This window comes from Doryrhamphus excisus, linkage group LG16 (assembly GCF_037039965.1).
Source record: "Doryrhamphus excisus strain RoL-2023G ecotype Guam linkage group LG16, RoL_Dexc_Guam_v1.1, whole genome shotgun sequence".
Classification (NCBI taxonomy): Eukaryota; Metazoa; Chordata; class Actinopteri; order Syngnathiformes; family Syngnathidae; genus Doryrhamphus; species Doryrhamphus excisus.
The window spans coordinates 16,844,465-16,868,999 of NC_136372.1; the positions used below are offsets into that span (position 1 = coordinate 16,844,465).

The window sequence follows — 24,535 nt, forward strand, 5'->3', positions numbered from 1 at the left end:
CTCGGTCTGTGTTAGCATGTAGCATGTAATGCTAGCATTTAGTGTTAGCATGTAATGCTAGCATTTAGCTCCATGCGCAGTCTCTCATGTAAAATGTACTCTTTCACTAGGCTATTTGGCTTTTATTTCCCCGTGTTGGTACTTTAACAGGTTTGTACTGTTTGAAGAACAAAATTGTGATAATGCACAGCTAGGCCCCCGGGGTCCTTTCTTTACTCTGATACACTCTTTATGACATCGTCCAGACTGCTTGGTTCAGCCACACATTTTTATGGATGGACCCCACTCCCTCACAACCCCCCCACCCCACTCGGGACCACTGCTGCCTCTGATTTATATTTCCATAAAGCAATAGGAATATCATAGCTTCATGCTCTGCTTACTTTAAGACAGGCAGGAGAGAGAGACTCCCTGCCGCTACTGACAGGTCAATTGATAGAGAGGGGCTGTTTTTATCACTTTCACTTTTTTATTGTCGTTAACCATTTTAAGATATTGGCTTAGCACGTGAGTGTGTTGACTCAGATCTAGATTTATGTTTGATTGGACTCCACAATTCTGTTCCGTCATTTATGAAGTTTTTTTTTTTTTTACAGGATGTGCCAGCCTGCCAAAGACAAAGGAAGAGGATGTGATTCAGAGGTATGCACTCACACATTTTATCGGTTCTAGTTGGAGGAACTGGAACACTACCACATTCATCCTCTTAAGATTCATTTTAATGTGGGCAAAATCGTTCGTTTCAGTGAAGCGGTTCATTCAGTAAAAAGATCCGTTCATTTCGGTCAATTGGTTGTTAGCCTGTGATGTCCCCCTGTGCATAGACCCGGTCAGCTGAGTCGAGTCAGTCCGTTCACTCATGTTCACGTTCGTTCGGATTCTACAGCGCAACAACACGTGACAACGTCATGAACAAACAGGTCAAAAGAACTAGTTCTTCTTAATATGAGTGTAAATGTGACTATAGGGGTGTTATTTCATGTCTAGAGGGCTCTAATAATGTTCATTAATTCATTCATTTTCTACCGCTTTTTCCTCACGAGGGTCGCGGGGGGGGGGGGGGTGCTGGAGCCTATCCCAGCTGTCTTCTTAGGGCGAGAGGCGGGGTACACCCTGAACTGGTGGCCAGCCAATCACAGGGCACATATAGACAAACAACCATTCACACTCACATTCATACGTATGGACAATTTGGAGTCACTAATTAACCTAGCATGTTTTTGGAATGTGGGAGGAAACCGGAGTACCCGGAGAAAACCCACGCATGCACGGGGAGAACATGCAAATTCCACACAGAGATGACTGAGGGTGGGGAAAGACAAAATAGGAAGCCAAAAAGTTACCACTTCCACACAAAATAGGAGGAGAACTCATTCATTCATTCATTCATTTTCTACCGCTTTTCCTCACGAGAGTCGCGGGGGTGCTGGAGTCTATCCCAGCTGTCTTCTTAGGCCGAGAGGCGGGGTACACCCTGGACTGGTGGCCAGCCAATCACAGGGCACATATAGACAAACAACCATTCACACTCACATTCATACCTATGGACAATTTGGAGTCGCTTGGAAGGCAGGAAGTGAACAAAAAATAATAAAATTAAGTTAAAAAAATATTAATTAAATAACATTTAAATAAATTAAAATTAGTTTTGGAAAGCAGGAAGTGAACAAAAAATTAAAAAATTAAAAATTAATAAAATTAACATACCTATGGACAATTTGGAGTCGCTAATTAACCTAGCATGTTTTTGGAATAGGAATAGCAAACTCCACACAGAGATGGCCGAGGGTGGAATTGAACCCTGGTCTCCTTGCTGTGAGGTCTGCACGCTAACCACTTGACCACCGTGCCGCCGCTCTAATAATGTTAAAATCTGTATTTAGAAGTGTAAATGAGGGGCTAACATTACTAGCTAGCTTTGCAAAAAATGCTCTTATTAGCTAACAACAAGGCAGATGCGTCTTGGCTGCGTTCAAAGTAGTTTTTCCTCGCCTCTTCTTCTAAAATATGTTTTGAATGGTGTCTAGGGGGCTATTTCTTGGTTTTGAATGTTGTTAAAATGTAGAATATGCCCATTTTTTTAATATCTTAGAGAGGAGGCTGGAGAGGGACAAAGCAAAAGCAGGCTACTGTGATGCATAGAAATCCACTCTCTAACAAGGGACTCCATGTTTATATATATATATATGTGTGTGTATGTGTGTGTGTGTGTGTGTGTGTAGACATGTCTGATTGTCAAGTGTGCGATGCAATCTTTTTTTTCCATTCTGCCCTTTTTTTAAGAAGAACGAGTCGAGACGTTAAAGGGTGTCCGGAGTTGAGTACCCAGTCTTACCAGGGTGTGGCCACCTCCCTGAGGGAGATGAAGAAGAAGATGTAGCATGGACATGGAGGCTCTCAATGACAGGGTGACGGATAAGTGAACGGACGGAGAGGGCACCCCGTGTGTGTTAAAAAAAAAAAAAAAGAAGGTGTTAAGAGGTGAGACGGATGGGAGGGGGGGGAGAAAAGAGGATGAGCTCATTGCAGTCTCTGGGCTCATGACAGAGGCACCGTGAAGGATGGGGGTGGGAGACGGGAGCGGAGGGGGGGGGTGCACAGCTACGAATCGATAGCCAGCGTCTGAGTATCACACACACACACACACACACACACACATGTCACGCTGCATGCACATTTAAAAAAAAAAAAAAAAAAAGCATATTTTGATTTTGGGTGCAGTTTTTTGGTTTGGTGTGGAAAGTGGAAAGCTGCCTCTCCCTCCTCCTCACTCCCCTATTCTCTCTCTCTCTCTCTCTCTCTCTCTCTCTCTCACTCTCTCGCATCCCCATCACATCCACACCCTTCTGCCTCTCTCGCTCCGTCTCTCTCTCCCATCCTTTTTCCTCAGCAGCCCTTCCCCGCTACAGTATTCCTTTTCTTTTCTTTTACTCCCGACAGGAAAATTCATGTCTGATCTTCTTCTTCTCCATCCGAGACTTTAGTGGATGCTCTTCTTTTTGCTCGCTACTTTTTTTTTTCTCCCCCCCCTGCCCCCGGTACCTGTGGAGGTTCCCGGCTTTTACAGTTTTCCCCAAATCCGGTCGTCAACGCTGAGCGCAGCCCCGCAGAGAGAAAGAGAGAGAGAGAGCGAGAGCGAGCGAGGCGGCATGCTGGGATTAGACGTGTGTGAGTTTGGGGGTCAGGTGCTGGAGCTGCTGTGGCTAACCATGTGCTACAGAGGTGAGAAGATGGAATCGAGTTGTGTTCAGTGTGTTGTTCGGTGTAACTTTATTGTTAGATTTGGTTTTGGAGTTTGAGCATGCGTTACGGACATGTGCGTGTGCACAAGGGCGTGTGTGTGTGTGTGTGTGTGTGTGTGTGTGTGTGTGCTACATTTGCACCGTATGTCTCAATCGGGGCGGGCGTGGACGTTTTTATGTCCCGACATGAAACGCTGCCGAGACGAGCCAAAGATAGCCAATCAATAGCTATTGATCATGTGTGTGTGTGTGTGTGTGTGTGTGTGTGTGTGTGCCACAGCATCATTATGTGTTTTACTCACACACCCACGTTTCATGTTTCCGTCACTTCAGGGAATTATCTAAAAATATATCAATATACAGATTTTCTCCTTAAAAGGATATTGCTAATGTGTGTGTGTGTGTGTGTGTGATGACACGACACAAATGATGTCACCAACTTCCAAAGCTGCTGTGTGTGTGTGTGTGTGTGTGTGTGTGTGTGTGTGTGTGTGTGTGTGTGTGTGTGTTTGATGGCTTCTCTGCAGCAGTGCTGAACAGTGACAGATGGCGGAAGGTTCCGGGGTTTCCCCTCATACAGGTGTGTGTGTGTGTGTGTGTGTGTGTGTGTGTGTGTGTAGATGAGCAGGACTCGGTGTGATAAAGATAGGAGAAAGTGAATGAAATCATCTGGATGTGGAGAACAAAGACCAAACCGTGTCCATAAACTTCATTCTCAAAGAATCAAGCCAATCACAGGGCACATATAGACAAACAACCATTCACACTCACATTCATACCTATGGACAATTTAAAACCTAGCATGTTTTTGGAATGTGGGAGGAAACCGGAGTACCCGGACAAAAGAACATGCAAACTCCACACAGAAATGACCGAGGGTGGAATCGAACTCGGATCTCCTAGCTGTGAGGCCTGCATGCTAACGTTTATGACCTTCTAAATAGACTTTTTAACATTAGAGCCCTCTAGGCATGAACTAGCATCCCTATAGTCACCTTTACACTCCTATGACCAAATATAGTAACATTATCGACACCTACTGGTCAGTGTAGAATAATACATGTCTTTGAATGCATCGTTTGTTTGTATTTTATTTCATTTAGCCAACACTTAAAGCACGTTTAGCAACAGTACACCCTGGACTGGTGGCCAGCCAATCACAGGGCACATATAGACAAACAACCATTCACACTCACATTCATACCTATGGACAATTTGGAGTCGCTAATTAACCTAGCATGTTTTTGGAATGTGGGAGGAAACCGGAGTACCCGGAGAACATGTAAAACTCCACACAGAAATGGCCGAGGGTGGAATTGAACTCGGGTCTCCTAGCTGTGAGGCCTGCACGTTAACGTTTATGACCTTCCAAATAGACTTTTTAACATTAGAGCCCTCTGGACATGAAATAGCACCCCTATAGTCACCTTTACACTCCTATGACAAGTGCTATGTACTATTGTGGTCACTAGGTTGGCCACACACTGCATGAAGACATCCATGGCATGATAGAGTGGAAAAAAAAGTTTTCCTCCCATTCAGTGTGGAAGTGGTAAGTTCCTGCTAGCCTGTGTTGAGTCCCTACACTGTAAGAGTTGCGCAGGGTGATGTAAACAAAGAATAATCGGAGTGTAAAGGTGGCTACAGGCGTGTTATGTCATGTTTAGAGGGCTCTAATAATGTTAAAAAAACGGATTTAGAAAGTCCTAAACTAAAAAAAAAAAAGTAGTTTAACATTGAATCCTAAATCGTGGGAATTAAATTAGCACTGGAAATGATGAACTGCTCCTTTAAGAAATGCTTGAATAATAATCTGCAGACCCAGATAATGACGCTAGCATCATCGTGCTATACTGGAAGTAGGGTATTTATTATGCTCACTGTTTAGACAATAATGGCGTGAAATGAGTCAATTTCAGTGTGGAGTAAATTTAAACTGATATATACAAGATGTACACTGACTACTCTAAAGTATAGCCAAGTTTCATGTATATAGCATTAATCCCTTGAGAGGATATACTGTAATAAAAATGGCTCCTGAAATGGTGGTATCATCCCACCGTGCAGCATCTTTGCATGCTGATGTTGGCATTTAAGGCGGCAGAGCCACAAAGCTCCACTAGAGCTATTAGCTCGCAGTAAAAACCACACGAGTGTTTTTAAGACGTGTCGGTGAGCACCTTTAAGAGAAAAGCTCAGATCATTTCATTAGCTGCTCATAACTAAAAAAAGGAAAAAAGAGATTTGTTGCACTTTATCCAACTTTTGCTAAGCCCCGCCCTTATTTCCCCTCCCTGCCACCTCCCTCAATGTTTTTACCTCGTAATAATTCAAGCAAATACCCACCTGCCTTTTTCTTTCTGGTCCTCCATCCATTTCCTCTCCTTTTATAGCCTCTTATCTTTGGCCGGCTAGAGGGCATAACCTCCATACTTTACTCATTAATCCTTCTCTCACGCTGTACCTCCTTCCTCGCCTCCCTCATATACAGTCATATTTAAAATTCAACACCATTTTTCATGTACCGGTATTTATTTGGTGAAAAAAAATCCCCATATTTATTGTAATCGCACATTTGCTGTTGACGGTTTGGGCGCCCCCTGCTGGTGGGAAATGTTTTTCCATTTTCAGTTACTGTAGCCTTGTTGTCTTCCCAACCCAATGGTTGCTGGGAAATTATTTAGTAATTTCCACCTTCAATCTATATTTTTACTTTCCGACATTTTTGCTAAAAGTACTTTCTGTCACTTACTTTGGTACGTGACAAAAATCTAAAATAAATTAAAAAAACTTTAAAAATATTAATTATTATATTACTTATTATTATGTTAAAAATATTAATTTATTATTATTAATTAAATAATAATTAAATAGAATAAAAATAAATTAAAATTATATTAGGAAAGCAGGAAGTGAACAAATATAACAGTTACTGATTGTAAAAGTACCAGATGGAGGGGTAGGATTTAATAAGCTTTGTTTCTTCCTACTCCTTTTGGACATGTGGAACTGGGAACTGATTATGTGACAAAAAAATAATAATAATAAAAAAAACTTAAACTATATTAGGAAAGCAGGAAGTGAACAAATGTAACAGTTACTGATTGACTATATATATCACTATATTGACAGTTACTATGGTACCAATTATGTCATTGTATGGTCATGTAAAAAAAAAATTAAACTATATTAGGAAAGCAGGAAGTGAACAAATATAACAGTTACTGATTGTAAAAGTACCAGATGGAGGGGTAGGATTTAATAAGCTTTGCTTCTTCCTACTCCTTTTGGACATGTGGAACTGGGAACTGATTATGTGACAAAAAAATAATAATAATAAAAAAACTTAAACTATATTAGGAAAGCAGGAAGTGAACAAATGTAACAGTTACTGATTGACTATATATATCACTATATTGACAGTTACTATGGTACCAATTATGTCATTGTATGGTCATGTAAAAAAAAAAATTAAACTATATTAGGAAAGCAGGAAGTGAACAAATATGACAGTTACTGATTGTAAAAGTACCAGATGGAGGGGTAGGATTTAATAAGCTTTGCTTCTTCCTACTCCTTTTGGAACTGGAAGCTGATTATGGGATGCATTCAATTGTAATCTGATGCATGCTCATTCGGTGGCACTGCTCAGGTCGTAGAGTGGTCGTTTTGCAAGCTGGGGGGTTGGCGATTCGATTCTCAGTCTGTGAATTACAAGAGGAATTTAAATACCAAGTGACACCGAGCTGTATTTCCTGCTTGGTCGTAAACATTATCGACAATTGCGACATAATAATAAAGGCCTATTGAACTGTATGTGTGTGTGTGTGTGTGTGTGTGTGTTTGTGTAATAAAGAGAGACTGCAGTATGTCAGTCATGATGTGTGTGTGTGTTGGTTGTGTGTCACTCAGCTCAGTAGCACGGAAATGGGCTGTGCCCTGGTTGGCGTGCTGACGGGGCGTCTTCAAGCAGGCAGGCAGCAGCCGATCGATGGCGGTCGTGTGGTCAGTGTTGTTGTCAGCGAAGGCCACACGAGCGCATGTCCTCCTCCTCCTCATTGGCCCTTCCTTGAAGGTAAAAGCTGTAACTATTAGCTTTACAGCACGAGAGGAGACATCTTTTTTACTTCTTGTTGTGTGAGGGTGTTTTTCCCGGATGTGTACCTGTGCAATACATCGTCCCGCTGGTCTCGTTATGGTTTTAGAACACGGCAGTAACGTCGGGCTTCAACGTACTAAAAAACAGAGACGATAACTCGTGCAGGCATTGGGGAATAAATGAGAAAATGTGCAGTTATTTCTGTTGAGGTATAGAAGACATAAAATACATGTTTAAAGAGGCGTTTGTAATATTATGGTAATGGTAATGGTTTAATTTCATTTGAACATGCATCAGATTACAATTGAGTGCATCCCATAATCAGTTCACAGTTCCACATGTCCAAAAGGAGTAGGAAGAAGCAGAGCTTATTAAATCCTACCCCTCCATCTGGTACTTTTACAATTAGTAACTGTTACATTTGTTCACTTCCTGCTTTCCTAATATAATTTCAATTTATTTAAATTTTATTTAATAAATTATTTTTTTTACTTAATTTGATAAATTTTTATTTTGTATTTATTTTTCATTCACTTCCTGTTTTCCTAATCTAATTTTAATTTATTTTAATTTTATTTAATTAATACATTTCTTTTTACTTAATTTTATAAATTTTTATTTTTGTATTTATTTTTTGTTCACTTCCTGCTTTTAATTTTATTTAATTAAGATTTTTTTAACTTAATTTTATTAATTTCTTGTTCACTTCCTGCTTTCCTAATATAATTTAAATTTAGTTTAATTTTATTTAATTAAATTTTTTACTTAATTTTATTAATTTTTTATTTTTTTATTAATGTTTTTGTTCACTTCCTGCTTTCCTAATATAATTTTAATTTGTTTTAATTTTATTTAATTAATAAATTTATTTTTACTTAGTTTTATTAATTTTTATTAGTTGAAGTTGAAGTATTTGTGATTTTAGAAATAAGGAGTTAGTATGTTCTCAGTAGGCGGCATTATGAATTATCCTTACTGGCCTTTTTTGCAGTACATTTGGCGAGTGAAGATTGCTTTTATAGTTATTACCCCATATTTCCCATATAAGAGTGTGAGTGATTTGTGATTGAGAACAAATTTTGCTTTCAATACTGAAATATTTCTGGCCATGTTATGTTGTATATTTGTAATATGAGGTTTCCAGCTCATATTTTGAGTATATTACAGTCCACTTCCTCACAACAATCATCAGTGTATCAGTGCATCAACATGTATCAGTCTTTTTTCATGCTAGCATCATCTGTCCATCCGTCCCTTCCCTGCCGGAGCCGCCTGTTGCCTGCCAAACTGTTGTGTGTTGACTTAACACAACATGTTGATTTAACTCGAAATGCCGCCAGCGACGCTCATTCTGTCTCCTAATTTGTCATGCGACCAAGCAGGCGTCGTTCTTGGCTTAACACGAATCTGATTTGGCAAGGAGTCGTTCACAGCGTTGATGCGGTCACACCGTGCACGATGTATTTTTACTTCATGACAACCTTCTTCTGCAGCCCGTTCAATCGGCCGTGATGGATATGAATGCATTCCTTTACTGTAACTATTTGTACACCCGCAGGAGCCAACATCTCCACATAAATAATTCATAAAACTTGTTTTGTCTGCGCATTTCAAAGCAGGTCTGTGTAAAAATGAATAAAATCCAACACAGTATCCAGTTTCTGCAGTTTGAAATCGATTATTAGACATTTGATACTCATATATGCACACATATGTACTACATATAATGCATGAGCTGTATCATAAAGTTATGATTGTAGTATATCTTGGTGTGGAACTGTACTGCGTGTTTTTGAGACATGCATCGAGATACAATGGAACCTTGGTTAGCGTCATGAATCTGTTTCAGAAAGTCAGACTCTAACTGAAACGTACGCTTACCGAGAAAAACAAAAATATTCACACAAAATATATTTTTATAATAGTTTTACATTCAGAAAAAAATTCTAAATGCATGTCGATAATGAATGAAAAAGATAAATGAATATTTCTGTTTACTTTTGCCTTCATTGAAGACCAGATTGTTGCCAAAAAAAAAATACAATATCAACACGGACAACACCTGCATGTTTTGACATGATTTATTTGAACTCAGTAGTGTTTCTCACACTACTGTGTGAGAATTTCTTTTGATCACGGCTGCAAAATAACTCAAAAATTGAGAAAGAAAAAAATACAATATCAACACGGACAACACCTGCATGTTTTGACATGATTTATTTGAACTCAGTAGTGTTTCTCACACTAATGTGTGAGAATTTCTTTTGATCACGGCTGCAAAATAACTCAAAAATTGAGAAAGAAAAAATTACAATATCAACACGGACAACACCTGCATGTTTTGACATGATTTATTTGAACTCAGTAGTGTTTCTCACACTACTGTGTGAGAATTTCTTTTGATTACGACTGCAAAATAACTAAAAAATTGAGAAAGAAAAAAATACAATATCAACACGGACAACACCTGCATGTTTTGACATGATTTATTTGAACTCAGTAGTGTTTCTCACACTCCTGTGTGAGAATTTCTTTTGATCACGGCTGCAAAATAACTCAAAAATTGAGAAAGAAAAAAATACAATATCAACACAGACAACACCTGCATGTTTTGACATGATTTATTTGAACTCAGTAGTGTTTCTCACACTACTGTGTGAGAATTTCTTTTGATCACGGCTGCAAAATAACTCAAAAATTGAGAAAGAAAAAAAATACAATATCAACACGGACAACACCTGCATGTTTTGACATGATTTATTTGAACTCAGTAGTGTTTCTCACACTACTGTGTGAGAATTTCTTTTGATCACGGCTGCAAAATAACTCAAAAATTGAGAAAGAAACAAAGTTGCAAGCGTTATTAGTGTTTTTGAGACTTGGTTCGTTAGCAAAGAACCGCTAGTGGCGTCACAAATGGCCGACTGGACTGACTTCTGGTTCCGGTTTCCATGTATTAGCGAATTAAAACACTGCTAACAAGGATGTGTTGTGATAAAAATGCATTATGAACAGGCGGTGTATTAATAACATGACGTGGCGCGCTAACCGGAAACTGTACGCAAACTGAGGCTAAATTTTGTTGTTCATAATTTTTTTTCAGAAAAAGACCCATGTAGTGAAAAAAAAAATTATAGGCATGACAACAATGTTTACTTTTGCCTTCATTGAAGACCAGATTGTTGCCAAAAAAAAATACAATATCAACACGGACAACACCTGCATGTTTTGACATGATTTATTTGAACTCAGTAGTGTGAGAATTTTTTTTGATCACGGCTGCAAAATAACTAAAAAATTGCTAACGCTAACCGGAAAGTGTACGCAAACTGAGGCTAAATTTTGTTTTGTTTTGCATTTACAGCGTGAACCGAAAAATCGAGATGTACGCTAACCAAGGCATACACTAACCTATGTACATAATAATACAATTTTTTAATCAATCTATTCATTTGACAAATCATTTTTTTTTTCAAATGTATAGGCATGACAACAATGAATAAAAAAAAAAAATTCTATTCAGGCCTGCTTTTGAAAAATAAATGAGGTAGGAGTTTGGCGTGCCAGGTCAGCAGCTTGGAGACCAAAGAGGAGAACACTGATAGTGGCACTGAAACACACCCACTCTGCAACCGGCGTGGGGGGGTGGGGGTGCATGTGCTCTCTCAGGTGGAGGTCGAACGGCATGGTTTGATATGTAAATGAGGATGAACGAATCATTTATGAGGTTGTCTTGTCATTCATATCTGCTTGGAATATTTAGCATATTTAATAGTATAATGGATGTGTGTTACTTGTGTTATTTGGGGGCGGGGGGGGGGGGGGGGGGGGGGGGGGTGGAAATCAAACACAGACCTGAGTTTAACAATATTCCGAATAATCAAAGAAAGACATGCAGCCTTTGATAGAAATCATAAATTCACTCTCTCCCCAGAAACTATAACAAAAAGATACCGTATCAATCATCTGTCAGCCCCTGTGACTGACAGGTGATGTGCCCAGCCCCGCCTCCGCGACCCCCCCCCTGCACATGACACCGAGCACACATGACGAATACGTGGCTATCTTATTGCTGCCTGTAATAATAAATGTCACCGTGGACGTTGAGACAGATTAAAAGAGAAGCTCGGCGAATGCGATGATGTCACCGATGCGAGGGGAGTTGAAAGGGTTGCCATGGTGATGGACAAAGGCAAGCGTGTTTGGCCCTGACTGGGTGTGGTGCTGCTGTAAGCAAGCGGCGCAGGGATGCACGTGTGTGATGCATGTGTGTGTGTGTGTGTTAACATGTGTTTACTCAATAATGATTATGTACATTTATTCATACCTTATATATACCGTATATATATGTGTGTGTGTGTGTGTGTGTGTGTGTGTACTTCCTGTCATCCAATTACACCGAGTTGATGTGCAATGACTTTCTCATTACAAGTGTGATACCAGAGTAAACAACCATTTGTCTCAGTCAGCACGTTTATAGGAATCATGACATGGTTTATTGTTTTTGTGTTTTTGTGTATGTGTGTGTGTGTGTGTGTGTGTCGCAAAAGGACTGCTGTCTTATGTCCATTTGTAGCCATATTAAATTGGGCTAGACACTAAAATATTATTGTGATATTCGGCCAACATTAATATCATATTAGTATACCATATCATGTTGATGGTGTGTTCAGGTCAGAATAAAGTTATTCAGATGGGGGGGGGGGGCTTTGTCTGCCATCATAACAGAGATCTCATCCACTGCTATCAACATCATTCATTCATTCATTTTCTACCGTTTTTCCTCACAAGGGTCGCGGCGGGTGCTGGAGCCTATCCCAGCTGTCTTCAGGCGAGAGGCAGGGGTACACCCTAAACTGGTGGCCAGCCAATCACAGGGCACTTAAGAAGCTAAAAACCACTTCCACACAAAATGGGAGGATATTTTTTTCCAATAATAATTTTTTTTTGCAATGGCTGACTTCATGCAGTGTGTGGCCACCTAGTGACCACAATAGTACATAACACTTGCATTTCAATATGTTTTGATTAATAATAGATTATAGTCTACAACATAACATTTTTATTAGGGGTGTATGACAATTATCGTCCCGATATCAGCATAAAAACGGTTGATCCCGGTATGATTTTTTTCTTGATCATTCACTCATTCATTCATTTTCTACCGCTTATCCTCACGAGGGTTGCGGCCGGTGCTGGAGCCTATCCCAGCTGTCCTCAGGCGAGAGGCAGGGGTACACCCTAGACTGGTGGCCAGCCAATCACAGGGTACTTAAGAAGCTAAAAACCACTTCCACACAAAATGGGAGGATAATTTTTTCCATTCTATAATGCCATGGCTGACTTCATGCAGTGTGTGGCCACCTAGTGACCACAATAGTACATAACACTTGCATTTCAATATGTTTTGATTAATAATAATAGATCATAGTCTACAACATAACATTTTTATTAGGGGTGTATGACAATTATCGTCCCGATATCAGCATAAAAACGGTTGATCCCGGTATGATTTTTTTCTTGATCATTCACTCATTCATTCATTTTCTACCGCTTATCCTCACGAGGGTTGCGGCCGGTGCTGGAGCCTATCCCAGCTGTCAGGGGTGCACCCTAGACTGGTGGCCAGCCAATCACAGGGCACTTAAGAAGCTAAAAACTTACCACTTCCACACAAAATGGGAGGATAAAAGACCAATATCGGACATCCGTATATTTTATTATTGATTATTTTCATAAAAATGTAATATAGCGAGGGAGCGATAACTGAGTACCCAGAGAAAACCTTCGCATGCGCGTTCTCCCTGTGCATGCAACCTGCACACAGAGATGGTTGACGGTGGAATTGAACTCTGGTCTCCTAGCTGTGAGGTCCACGCGCTAACCACTCAACCGCCGTGCAAGACACTAAAACCATTCTCATTTATGTTCTTATTAAAAGGTTTCATGCTGGACAAGAAGGATTTGGCTTTGGAGGAGAACGACGAAGAGGACGAGAGGAACCTCAACTACAACCCTCCAGCCCAGAAGACTTTGCAGGAGATACAGGATCTGGACAAAGACGACGAGAGCCTGGTGAAATATAAGCAGACGCTCCTGGGGACGAAACGAATGGTGGCAGGTGCGTGCGTTTGATTCCAGTGGCTGCGTTACTGCAGCTTTAATTCAGTCAATACAACAAATATCAGTTGCAGTCATGGAGTTCTTATTACACACACACATAGTAGACCTGCTTGCCTCAGCAGGATCTCATATGGCACGGTCCGACATCTGATATCGGAAGAAAAGCAGAGACAGTAACACAACACAATGCAGTGTAATATTCAACTAATTTTATTGGATATAATTGCAAATGATGAGGAATAAATTACCGAAATATGATGCTCTGCATCCCCCAGACATCTCTGGTCCGAATGTCCAGGTGACCAAGCTGACCCTGTTGTGTAATGACGGCCCGGGACCGATTCCCATCGACCTCACAGGTACAGTACTTTCTTTGTGATCGTTACTTCTGCTTCACTTTGCTGAACAAAATCACTGAGATGCCCCGGAGCAAGGCATCTCAGCCCTGGTGCTGCTTTCATGTGCAGAATGTCTGCATTGGGTGTGTCCAGAAAGAGAGCGAGAGAGAGCGAGAGAGAGTTAAATGTTTGCTTAGTGGGCATTATTGACGTTTTCCCCAGAGCACGAGCGGAGGCAGCGGCTAGGGAGGTAGTTTGAGGTGCGTGTCGGCCTGCGTTCATGCATGTATTCATGTACCAGTGGATGGATTACAAAGGATTTTTGCCTTCCATAGTGGTTTTCACATTCACACGTTGTATACTAGATTATAGTACATTATTGCAAAGCAATAATAGCTTTGTATGACACTATTTCCTGTCAAAGGGCGTCTTTCATATTTAATGGAATGATATGGTTTGCTGTAAATTATACAGCACTGCATTAAAATAGTAATTGGTAATGGTTTAATTTCATTTGAACATGCATCAGATTACAATTGAATGCATCACATAATCAGTTCAAAAGGAGTAGGAAGAAGCAAAGCTTATTAAATCCTACCCCTCCATCTGGTACTTTTACAATCAGTAACTGTTATTTGTTCACTTCCTGCTTTCCTAATATAATTTTAATTGATTTTAATTTTATTTAATTAATAATTTTTTAAACTTAATTTTATTAATTAAAAAAAAATTTGTTCACTTCCTGCTTTCCTAATAAAATTTCAATTTATTTTAATTTTATTTAATTAATATTTTTTTAACTTAATTTTATTAATAAAAAAAAATGTGTTCACTTCCTGCTTTCCTAATATAATTTTAATTTATTTTAATTTTATTTAATTAATATTTTTTAACGTAATTTTATTATTTTTTTGTTCACTTCCTGCTTTCCTAATATAATTTTAATTTATTTTAATTTAATTTAATTCTTAGCTGCCTCTTTTTTTTTAGCTCTTTTTATATCTTTTGAATGCACAGAAGAGAGAAAGACGTGTTCGTGTCTCAGATAAGGATAGTGGCTAGTTTTTTATTATTTTTTTTTAATTAAATTATTTTTTATTATTTTATTATAATTTTTTATGGCAAATTTAGAACAGAAATATTTACAGTTTGCTTAAATATGCATTTAATTTAGTGGTAGCGGTTTAGTGGTTTAGTGGTTAGCGCTCATCTAGGTGACCCTCGTGATGATAAGCGGTAGAAAATGAATGAATGAATAATACTGAATCCTACTTCCTGGAAATTCACTTATCGCGATCGGATCTGGAGCCAATTAAACGTGATAAACGAGGGACGAGTGCAACCTGAGTCAAAATCATAAAACCATCAAGTACATATAGATATATGTTTGAAATCACGCTGTTTTGGATTTTTATTCCCGTGTCCCTACGACAGGAAGCTAATGCTGTGGGAATCGCCACGCTTAACAGCAGATATGCAGGCGGAAGCTTGAGCAGAAACAGGAAGCGTTTTACATATGATGCTCGTGCACGTACGTGTACGCGTGCCGATGTAGCGTATGTCTGACTGAAAAGATCAGGTAGACGCCGTGACCTATTTTCTCTCAGCGAGACGCTCCGAGGGGGCAGCAGCTTTTCTCTCCTCTGTGCCTCCCGAGACAAGAAAAAAAGATATTGAGGAGATGAGAAGTGGGGCGGGGGGGAGAGAAAGTGCCTCCATTTTTTTTTTTTTTTTTTTTCCACAGGAAGAATAAAACTGTTTGGAATCGGAATAAAACAAAATGGAGCTGTGATTTGGTGGCTTTTCATAAAATAGCAGAATGATGTATGCTTTTTACTTAACTACCTGAATGTGCTGCAAGGACATCTATTTTTAATACGCACCTCTGACCCGCTTTTCCACCGTGCAATTCCCTTATACATGCATATGTGTGTGTGTTATCAACACATCGCTGCTGTTTTTTTTTTTTTTTTTTTATTAGCCTCACTCTGCTATTGGACTTCCTGTTTTCAATGTCCATAAGGAAGCACTCAGGACTGATGCTTGGATTGAAATCGAGATATAAAAAGATTAAGCAGTGAATCTTCTTCTGATTGCTTTTAAAACTTCCTCTCCTCTGCAACCCATTCATGCCCACAACCGAAGTTAACATACATACGCAGAAGAAGAGCAGAAATATTGTATGGTAGATTTTTAATATTTTGATTTTTTTGTGCGGTTCTCTCATTGTGGTCCTTGAAGAACCTACTATTGAAGGTTAGGAAAGATATAAAAAATATGTCATTAGTGTACTAGCTAATTATCTACATAGCTTCCCCATTCTTATATTATATTATTCTTATATATTATATATATTTACATATATATTATATATATTTACTTGACAATATCATTCATTCAACATCACTAAATTATGTTTTGAGTTTGCCTTTAATTTATTGATCATGATTATAATAGATTATATTTAGCACGCAGACCTCACAGTTAGGAGACCAGGGTTCAATTCCACCCTCGGCTGTCTCTGTGTGGAGTTTGCATGTTCTCCCCGTGCATGCGTGGTGGGTTTTTCTCCGGGTACTCCGGTTTCCTCCCACATTCCAAAAACATGCTAGGTTAATTTAATTAGCGACTCCAAATTGTCCATAGGTATGAATGTGAGTGTGAATGGTTGTTTGTCTTTTTGTGCCCTGTGATTGGCTGGCCACCAGTCCAGGGTGTACTGTTGCTAAACGTGCTTTAAGTGCTGGCTAAATGAAATAAAATACAAACAAACGATGCATTCAAAGACATGTAATGATATGTAGTATTCTACACTTACTAGTATGTGTCGGTAATGTTACTATATTTGGTCACAGGAGTGTAAAGGTGACTATAGGGATGCTATTTCATGTCTAGAGGGCTCTAATGTTAAAAAGTCTATTTGGAAGGTCATAAACGTTAACGTGCAGGCCTCACAGCTAGGAGACCCGAGTTCAATTCCACCCTCGGCCATGTTTGGCCGATTACATGAAGATGAATGAATCAATGAGTTCTCCTCCTATTTTGTGTGGAAGTGGTAACTTTTTGGCTTCTTATTTTGTCTTTCCCCACCCTCAGTCATCTCTGTGTGGAGTTTGCATGTTCTCCCCGTGCATGCGTGGGTTTTCTCCGGGTACTCCGGTTTCCTCCCACATTATAAAAACATGCTAGGTTAATTAGCGACTCCAAATTGTCCATAGGTATGAATGTGAGTGTGAATGGTTGTTTGTCTATATGTGCCCTGTGATTGGCTGGCTACCAGTCCGGGGTGCACCCCGCCTCTCGCCCCGGAGACAGCTGGGATAGGCTCTAGCATACCCATGACCCTCGTGAGGATAAGCAATAGAAAATGAATGAATGAATATGCACTTGGGGGGGGCGTACAACAATGAATCTTGCACACAATAAAACTAAAATAAAGTAAAATTATTCCAACAACATGCATGCTAGGTTAATTAGCGACTCCAAATTGTCCATAGGTATGAATGTGAGTGTGAATGGTTGTTTGTCTATATGTGCCCTGTGATTGGCTGGCCACCAGTCCAGGGTGTACCCCGCCTCTCGCCTGACAGCTGGAATAGGCTCCAGCACCCCTGCGACCATCATGAGGAAATAGCGGTAGAAAATGAATGAATGAATGAATGAAGAACAAAAGGCGGCTTTGGCTCAGTAGATAGAACATGTTGTCCGGAAATCGGACTTATGGCCTTTTTCGATCATCGCTCCCTGCACCCGGTCCTTGAGCAAGGCACTTAACCCACCTTGCTTCCAGTACCGCCCACACTGGTGAATGAATGTTTGGTGGTGGTCCGAGCTGCTGTAGATGTGAACTGTGAACCCCAAGGGCGGCTGTGGATACAGATATAACTTACCACCATCACCAGTGTGTGACTGGGGAGTGATAACGATTTGAATTTGTTATTATTCATTATGATGAATAAAACACAGAACAGATATTGTGTAATCATTTCCCAATAGCAACATAAAAGAATGTAAATCCTCCATTTAGACCAGGGGTGGGCAAACTACGGCCCGGGGGCCACATCCGGCCCGCCAAGTGTTTGAATACGGCCCGCCCAATTTTTCCAAAGTATTTCATTTAAACTCAACGTACAACCTGGCATCATGGCCTGAGCCAACCTTTTGATGGTTTTATCAATTTTGTTTTTTGACATGGTCTGTTGTTTACAAAGTGCTCCTGAAAAAGGGACACACGCACATAATAATAATAATTATTATTATTAGAGTATTAGATTATTATAATAATTATTAGAACTATTATGATTATTATAATTAATATATTAATGCTAATTATTATATTAATTATATATAATATTATTGTTATATTTGCATATTTTACATAATAATAATATTATAATTATTATTTTAATTTTATTGTAATTATTATAATATTTTATTATTTTTAAAATATTTAAATATAAATCTAAAATAATAAATAATAATAGCAGATTGCATGACAATTTTACAGATACAATAATACCAGATGGACTGTAAAATATATAGTCTGCCCCCCCCCCCCCCCCCCCCCCCCCCCCCCCCGGAAAATTTTGTCATATCAATGCGGCCCGCGAGTCAAAAAGTTTGCCCACCCCTGTGTGAAATGATGTTCAAGACCATCACTCAGCAGCCGTGTGATCTCACCGTGACTCACCAGCACGCTGTCATCACTCTGCGGTCACTCGTCACGTCCTTACCGTGAGACGCTTTTACAGCTGAGGTCATCTGTTTGTCCAGGAGACCTGAACAGCCTGAAGGAGAAGACGTTCACCCTAAAGGAAGGCGTCAAATTCAGGCTAAAAATACACTTCAAGGTAAGAGGGAAAAATATGAATACCTGTGTCTTTTGGGGAACATATTCCATCCCAAAAGAAGCCTCATTTTTTTGATATTTTCTCTAATATCAGTACAAAAATCAGTGTTTTTGCCAAATAAAAGCGCAGTATAATTATCAATTACAGTATCAAAGTATCATACTGTGTGTTTTTGCAGGTGAACAGAGAAATTGTGGCAGGCTTGAAGTACCACCATGTGAGCTACAGAAAAGGAATAAAAGGTAAAGTCCGACTTTCTCAGATGCACATCGTTTCCATATTAATAAACGGTGAGTCTGCGTTAAAAAGGAAAGGATTGAAGACGAGAATGGATGAAAAAGTAGCAGCAAGCTAGCTAGCCACCATGAAAAAAAAATTAACTCATCAGCAAAACATACGTAATTATTATTTATCTCATTTATTATGTATTGTGTAAAATTAAGACAGGGCCAATTTCAAATTAAAAGCACAAAATGAATACAGATCCAACATCCACCAGTATGAGCCTGGACCGTATTTTCCGGACTATAAGTCGCACTTTTTTTCATAGGTTGGCTGTTCCTGGGACTTATACTCCAGAGCGACTTATAAATGAAAAAAATATTTATGTTACATAAACACTGGACAGCTTTTCTGTTTATGTTTATTTTTCATGTAGCTGAATAACCATTGTGTTAGCATATCTTACACCTATTAGAATGTTCTATATTAATTTTATTATTGTTAGAACTTGCCTTCCAAGAGGACGTAATGTCTGTTTTGGTTATAAAATAAATTACCTGCAAAAAAATGCGACTTATGTATGTTTTTTTTTACCTAATTATGAATTTTTGGCCTTAAGTGACTTATAGTCCAGAAAATACAGTATGCACATTAGCACTCAATGATGTCATCAAATATTACCTTTATGCATTCTCACGTAATATCAGCATTTGGGACCAAATATGACGTGAAAGAAAAACGTGAAAAAAAATTGTACAGTAGTATATATCTGTGTACCGTGGGAGAAAGGTAGATGGTGCGTTTAAAGGCGGTCAAACAAAGTGGGACAGGTCAACAAAATTACTTAAAAATATAATAAATTTATTATAAATAATATATTAATATTTTTAATATATTAAAAATAATAAACAATTCAAAAAAATTTTGGGATTTTATCTGTATTATATATTTTTTTAATAAAATAATTAATTGATATTAATTTCCATAAAATCCAATATAGTTGTTTACAATTTTTTTTTCACTCACATCAGCTTTGACTTTGGAAAACAGAGGAACGTTTTTCTGTTGCAGACCAAAACAACCACTAACTGTTTGTATTTGGGTCGGGGGGGGGTCGGCAACCTTGCAATTAAAAAAAAAATCTATTTAAATTCCACTTGGAGCCACAAAACCTATTTGACCATGAAAAAAGACAGTAACACTACCTGTATAGTTTCCTTAAATGTATTGTCACATGTCGTACTGTTCCTTTTCCACCAATTTCTGATCAACATTTGCAATAAAAGTCGATTTTTTTTTTCCTGTGTTTCTCGGCTAAATTGTAGTGACTACACAGATGTATATATAGAACAATACAGAACAATAAAAGAGTTGCCGACCCCTGACGGACGACCGAATCGAAACAGTCCTGTTTCACGTTATCCACTTCCGGTGGTCTTGCAGTGGACAGGGTGTCCTACATGGTGGGGAGCTACTGTCCCCGCGAGGAGGAGCACGAGTTCATGTGCCCGGCTGATGAGACGCCTCAAGGTTTGGTGTCCCGCGGCCTCTATCAGATCAAGTCCTGCTTCACCGATGACGACAAGAACGTCTACTCGGCCTGGGACTGGAACCTGGAGCTCAAGAAGGACTGGGACGAGTAGAGGTGCTCTATTCTTTTTCTTCTTCACACTACGCCTCGCTTCGGAAAGACCGGATGCTCGATTGCCTCTTTCTCTTTGCATTAAATCCCCAGTCCGCATCTCATACACTGTGAAATATCCATACGATAATGTCCTTCTTCATGTCGTTATCATATAAATTCACGTAGCGGCAGTGGACGTCATGCAGCTGCAGGCAAAATGACAAATTACATGTGAAAAATAAGACAAAATATGTATTATTGCGCTTGTTTACGCTGGCCTACGTATATATTTAGTGATTCTCACCAGTTAATTACATACTCACACGGGTTGGGAATGACTTTACTACACAAATCGATAAATCACAATGTCCAGGTTTACAAACATACAATATGCACACAGCACAGAGCAGCACAAAGTTCAACGCAAAAATGGAATACCGTCCTTAAAAACATGCACAATAAACTCTGTCTCAATATTGCGCTGAAATATTAAGCAGTTTTGTAACTTAAACCGTAGACTAGAGGGAATTATAGTATAGTATAGAACAGTACCGAGTTATGATCCGATTTCAAGTAGAATATTACGGGGAACATTTCTGACAATGTGCACTATTTTTTTTTTTTTTTGCGACGAAAAACGCAAAAAGCGGCGATACCGTGTATGATATTGTAGAAAGAAATGCATGTTTGTTCTTGAGGATTTGATACGATTCACATGTTGACCACGGGAAAACACGCAGACGCTATACAGTAAAGTCTCGTTATATCGATATCGGTTAAAACGAATGACTACTTATTACGATACTATTTTCATTTCCCGGCAAATTTCTAGTCTTTTATGATATAATTAGCTCCGTTAGTACGATACACGGTTATTATGATAATCCGGTTACTACGATGCCCTTTTCATCTCCCGCCAGCCAATTTGGTCTGCTTATATCGATACAAAAGCAGCTTAAATCAATCTTTGCTTAAGGATTTCAATACCAAAAAAAACACGGCGAACGGCTGCTTCCAGTCTACTTTATTTTTCACACTTCCACCACCAGAGTGCAGCACACACAGCGGAAAAGTGGCAACACCTTCCCTATCGATAGTTCCGGGGTGAATTACTATGTCCCGGTAACCGGTAATCACTACAGCGTAAATTTATTTTTATTTACTGTAGTACAAAATTTATTGTAGTACAAAAGCATGCTAGATACGCAATCCATGAACTCAAGGAGAAAATTACATGCCATATCAAAGATCCGCCCACTTTTAATGCAGTTCGGCGCAGGATCGGATATATGGATAGTCCGGTTATATCGGTATTTTTTCTGACTCCCGAGAATATCGATATAACGAGACTTTACTGTAATTGCATCCAAAACGACAAATGATTATTAGATCGTGTACCTAATTTTATTGTGTATATAAGCAATTTTCATATATTATAGGGCTGATTGATTGATTGATTCCCTGTAGGAAAAGGGAATATTCATCAATGTATCGGACAGCATAATGTCATTAATGCGCTAATTCCAAACCGTAGTCGTCATCTACGCATAACTGTAAACGTTAGCTTGTTGGGTGTTGCATGCTTTAGCAAGACTATCTATAGTGTCGTTTTTTTATTACAATTTTCTTGTAAAAATGTGGTTGAGCAAAAAAAAAACAAAAAAAAAACACTGTGGCTTATCCGGATGTGGAAGGTTGAGTACAGATTTAAATGATCTGAAAAGCAGGGGCAGCCGTCAAAAGTCTGTAATGTTCGATATTGGTGTCACATCTTCTTGTAGTCTGTATCTTTTAATAAAGGAAATTGAAAGAACCAACAGGGACCACTTTTTTTTTTTTAATTCGTCATAATATATAATTTTTGGTCACTTTCACAACCAAATACAGGAAGTTGACAAAGTAAGAAGAACAAAACAGGAGTAGTATCACCCGGCTCCTCACAGCTAGGAGACCCGGGTTCAATTCCACACTCGGCCTCCCACATTCCAAAAACATGCTAGGTTAATTAGCGACTCCAAATTGTCCATAGGTATGAATGTGAGTGTGAATGGTTGTTTGTCTATATGTGCCCTGTGATTGGCTGGCGACCAGTCCAGGGTGTACCCCGCCTCTCGCCTTTAGAAGACAGCTGGGATAGGCTCCAGCACCCCCATGACCTTTGTGAGGATACGCGGTAGAAAATGAATGAATGAATGAGTTCTCCTCCTATTTTGTGTGGAAGTGGTAACTTTTTGGCTTTTTATTTTGCATGTTCTCCTTGTGCATGTGTGGGTTTTCTCCGGGTACTCCGGTTTCATCCCACATTCCAAAAACATGCTAGGTTAATTAGCGACTCCAAATTGTCCATAGGTATGAATGTGAGTGTGAATGGTTGTTTGTCTATATGTGCCCTGTGATTGGCGTGTACCCCGCCTCTCGCCTTAAGAAGACAGCTGGGATAGGCTCCAGCATCCCCCGGGAACCTCGTGAGGAGAAGCAGTAGAAAATGAATGAATCAATGAGTTCTCCTCCTATTTTGTGTGGAAGTGGTAACTTTTTGGCTTATTATTTTGTCTTTCCCCACCCTCGGTCATGTCTGTGTGGAGTTTGCATGTTCTCCTTGTGCATGTGTGGGTTTTCTCCGGGTACTCCGGTTTCATCCCACATTCCAAAAACATGCTAGGTTAATTAGCGACTCCAAATTGTCCATAGGTATGAATGTGAGTGTGAATGGTTGTTTGTCGATATGTGCCCTGTGATTGGCTGGCCACCAGTCCAGGGTGTACCCCGCCTCTCGCCTTTAGAAGACAGCTGGGATAGGCTCCAGCACAAAAGTGGTAGAAAATGAATGAATGAATGTGCACTTGAAGGGGACGTACAACAATGAATCTCGCACACAATAAAACTAAAATAAAGTAAAATTATTCCAACAACATGCATCGCCCGAAGACAGCTGGGATAGGTTCCAGCACTCCCCTACGAACCTCATGAGGATAAGCGGTAGAAAATGAATGAATGAACGCATTTGAGACTAGTGGGTGTGGCCTGCATGCAATTATTTTTCTTGTTAACAACCACTGTATGATTGTACTCCTTGTATTCTGCCTAGCAACAAGTGGTTGTGCAATCCTGAGTAATTCTGTTTTGTCATGATTTTTCTCAACATAAAGTGACATTGTTATTTTAAAAGACCCTACTTGGAAGCCAGTTTAAGATAATTATTAGACCAGAAAAAGTGCCTCCATCATCCACACAGTCGTCATTGTGCAACTTACTGTAGCATCCTATTCTTCTGTGGACCAGCCCTCCTTGCCGTGTGCCGTCGGTGTCGTGGTGGTGGTGTTGTTGCTCCGCATGGCCTCCTCCAGCAGGGCCCGCTGGGCTGTGGCGGGCAGATACAGGAAAGCGTAAAGCAAGGCCAGCACCAGCAGAGCCAGCAGCAGAGGCAGGCCCCAGTCTGAAGTCATTATAGGCTCCTCGCAGCGCGCCTGCAGGAAGGACTTGTTTTGCATGCTATAAATCAAAGATGGCAATTATGTGCATAAAATAAATCGCCACAGACCAGGTAGCATCAAAGCGCAAAAAATAGATAAAAGCTCTTCTAATGGTCTCTCCCCAAGCAGGAAACGGTACTACTGGCAGGTAAAAAGGATCAGCACGCATGAACGTCTTATGTCACGTGTACTTTTGTGTGTGTGTGTGTGTGTGTGTGTTCCCAGAACACCATTCAGCTTATTGCATTAATTTCCTCTGACCTGTTATGCACCAATTACTTTCCGAGACACATTGCACATTATAAATCAGCCATTCTTGATAACACAGTCGTACAGTGTGAAGAGGATTATCCTCCGAGAGTACAATATGTTCCAATAAAACAATCATCACGTTGATGTTAGATCTGTGTAGATACTGGAACCATCTGCGACGCTGGTGCCTCATCAAGGCTGGCTGACTCCTATCAGAGGTGAGTTGGAGGTGAGGGATTATGGAAGTCACAATCAATTGGTGAATGAAATAAATAAAGGTAAATAACCTTGAAATTAATGCCATTGGATTTG

General features: G+C 39.6%; 1 protein-coding gene across 3 annotated transcripts; it reads left to right on the plus strand.

The window, feature by feature from the left end:
• Window positions 1–517: 517 nt before the first annotated feature.
• Window positions 518–22,307, plus strand: arhgdig (Rho GDP dissociation inhibitor (GDI) gamma). 3 transcript variants are annotated; one of them, XM_058050368.2, is made up of 6 exons: window positions 518–642; window positions 13,283–13,462; window positions 13,740–13,823; window positions 18,576–18,652; window positions 18,831–18,894; window positions 20,318–22,307. In XM_058050368.2, exons 2-6 carry the CDS (start codon window positions 13,288–13,290, stop codon window positions 20,515–20,517), a joined length of 600 nt encoding a protein of 199 aa, XP_057906351.2. In that variant the 5' UTR covers window positions 518–642; window positions 13,283–13,287; the 3' UTR covers window positions 20,518–22,307. The 3 variants fall into 3 exon arrangements, with proteins under 3 accessions (XP_057906351.2, XP_078653468.1, XP_078653469.1); XM_078797342.1 differs by lacking the exon at window positions 518–642 and adding an exon at window positions 2,812–3,222; XM_078797343.1 differs by lacking the exon at window positions 518–642 and adding an exon at window positions 3,757–3,822.
• The last annotated feature ends 2,228 nt before the right edge of the window (window positions 22,308–24,535 follow it).

What these genes read in the sequence shown, in the direction of transcription:
- arhgdig (XM_078797342.1), top strand. Translation starts at nt 2,988, where the DNA reads ATGCTCTTCTTTTTGCTCGCTACTTTTTTTTTTCTCCCCCCCCTGCCC. An exon ending in GCTAACCATGTGCTACAGAG is followed by an intron (nt 3,223 to 13,282) that starts GTGAGAAGATGG and finishes TCTTATTAAAAG; the next exon opens with GTTTCATGCTGGACAAGAAG. An exon ending in GACGAAACGAATGGTGGCAG is followed by an intron (nt 13,463 to 13,739) that starts GTGCGTGCGTTT and finishes TGCATCCCCCAG; the next exon opens with ACATCTCTGGTCCGAATGTC.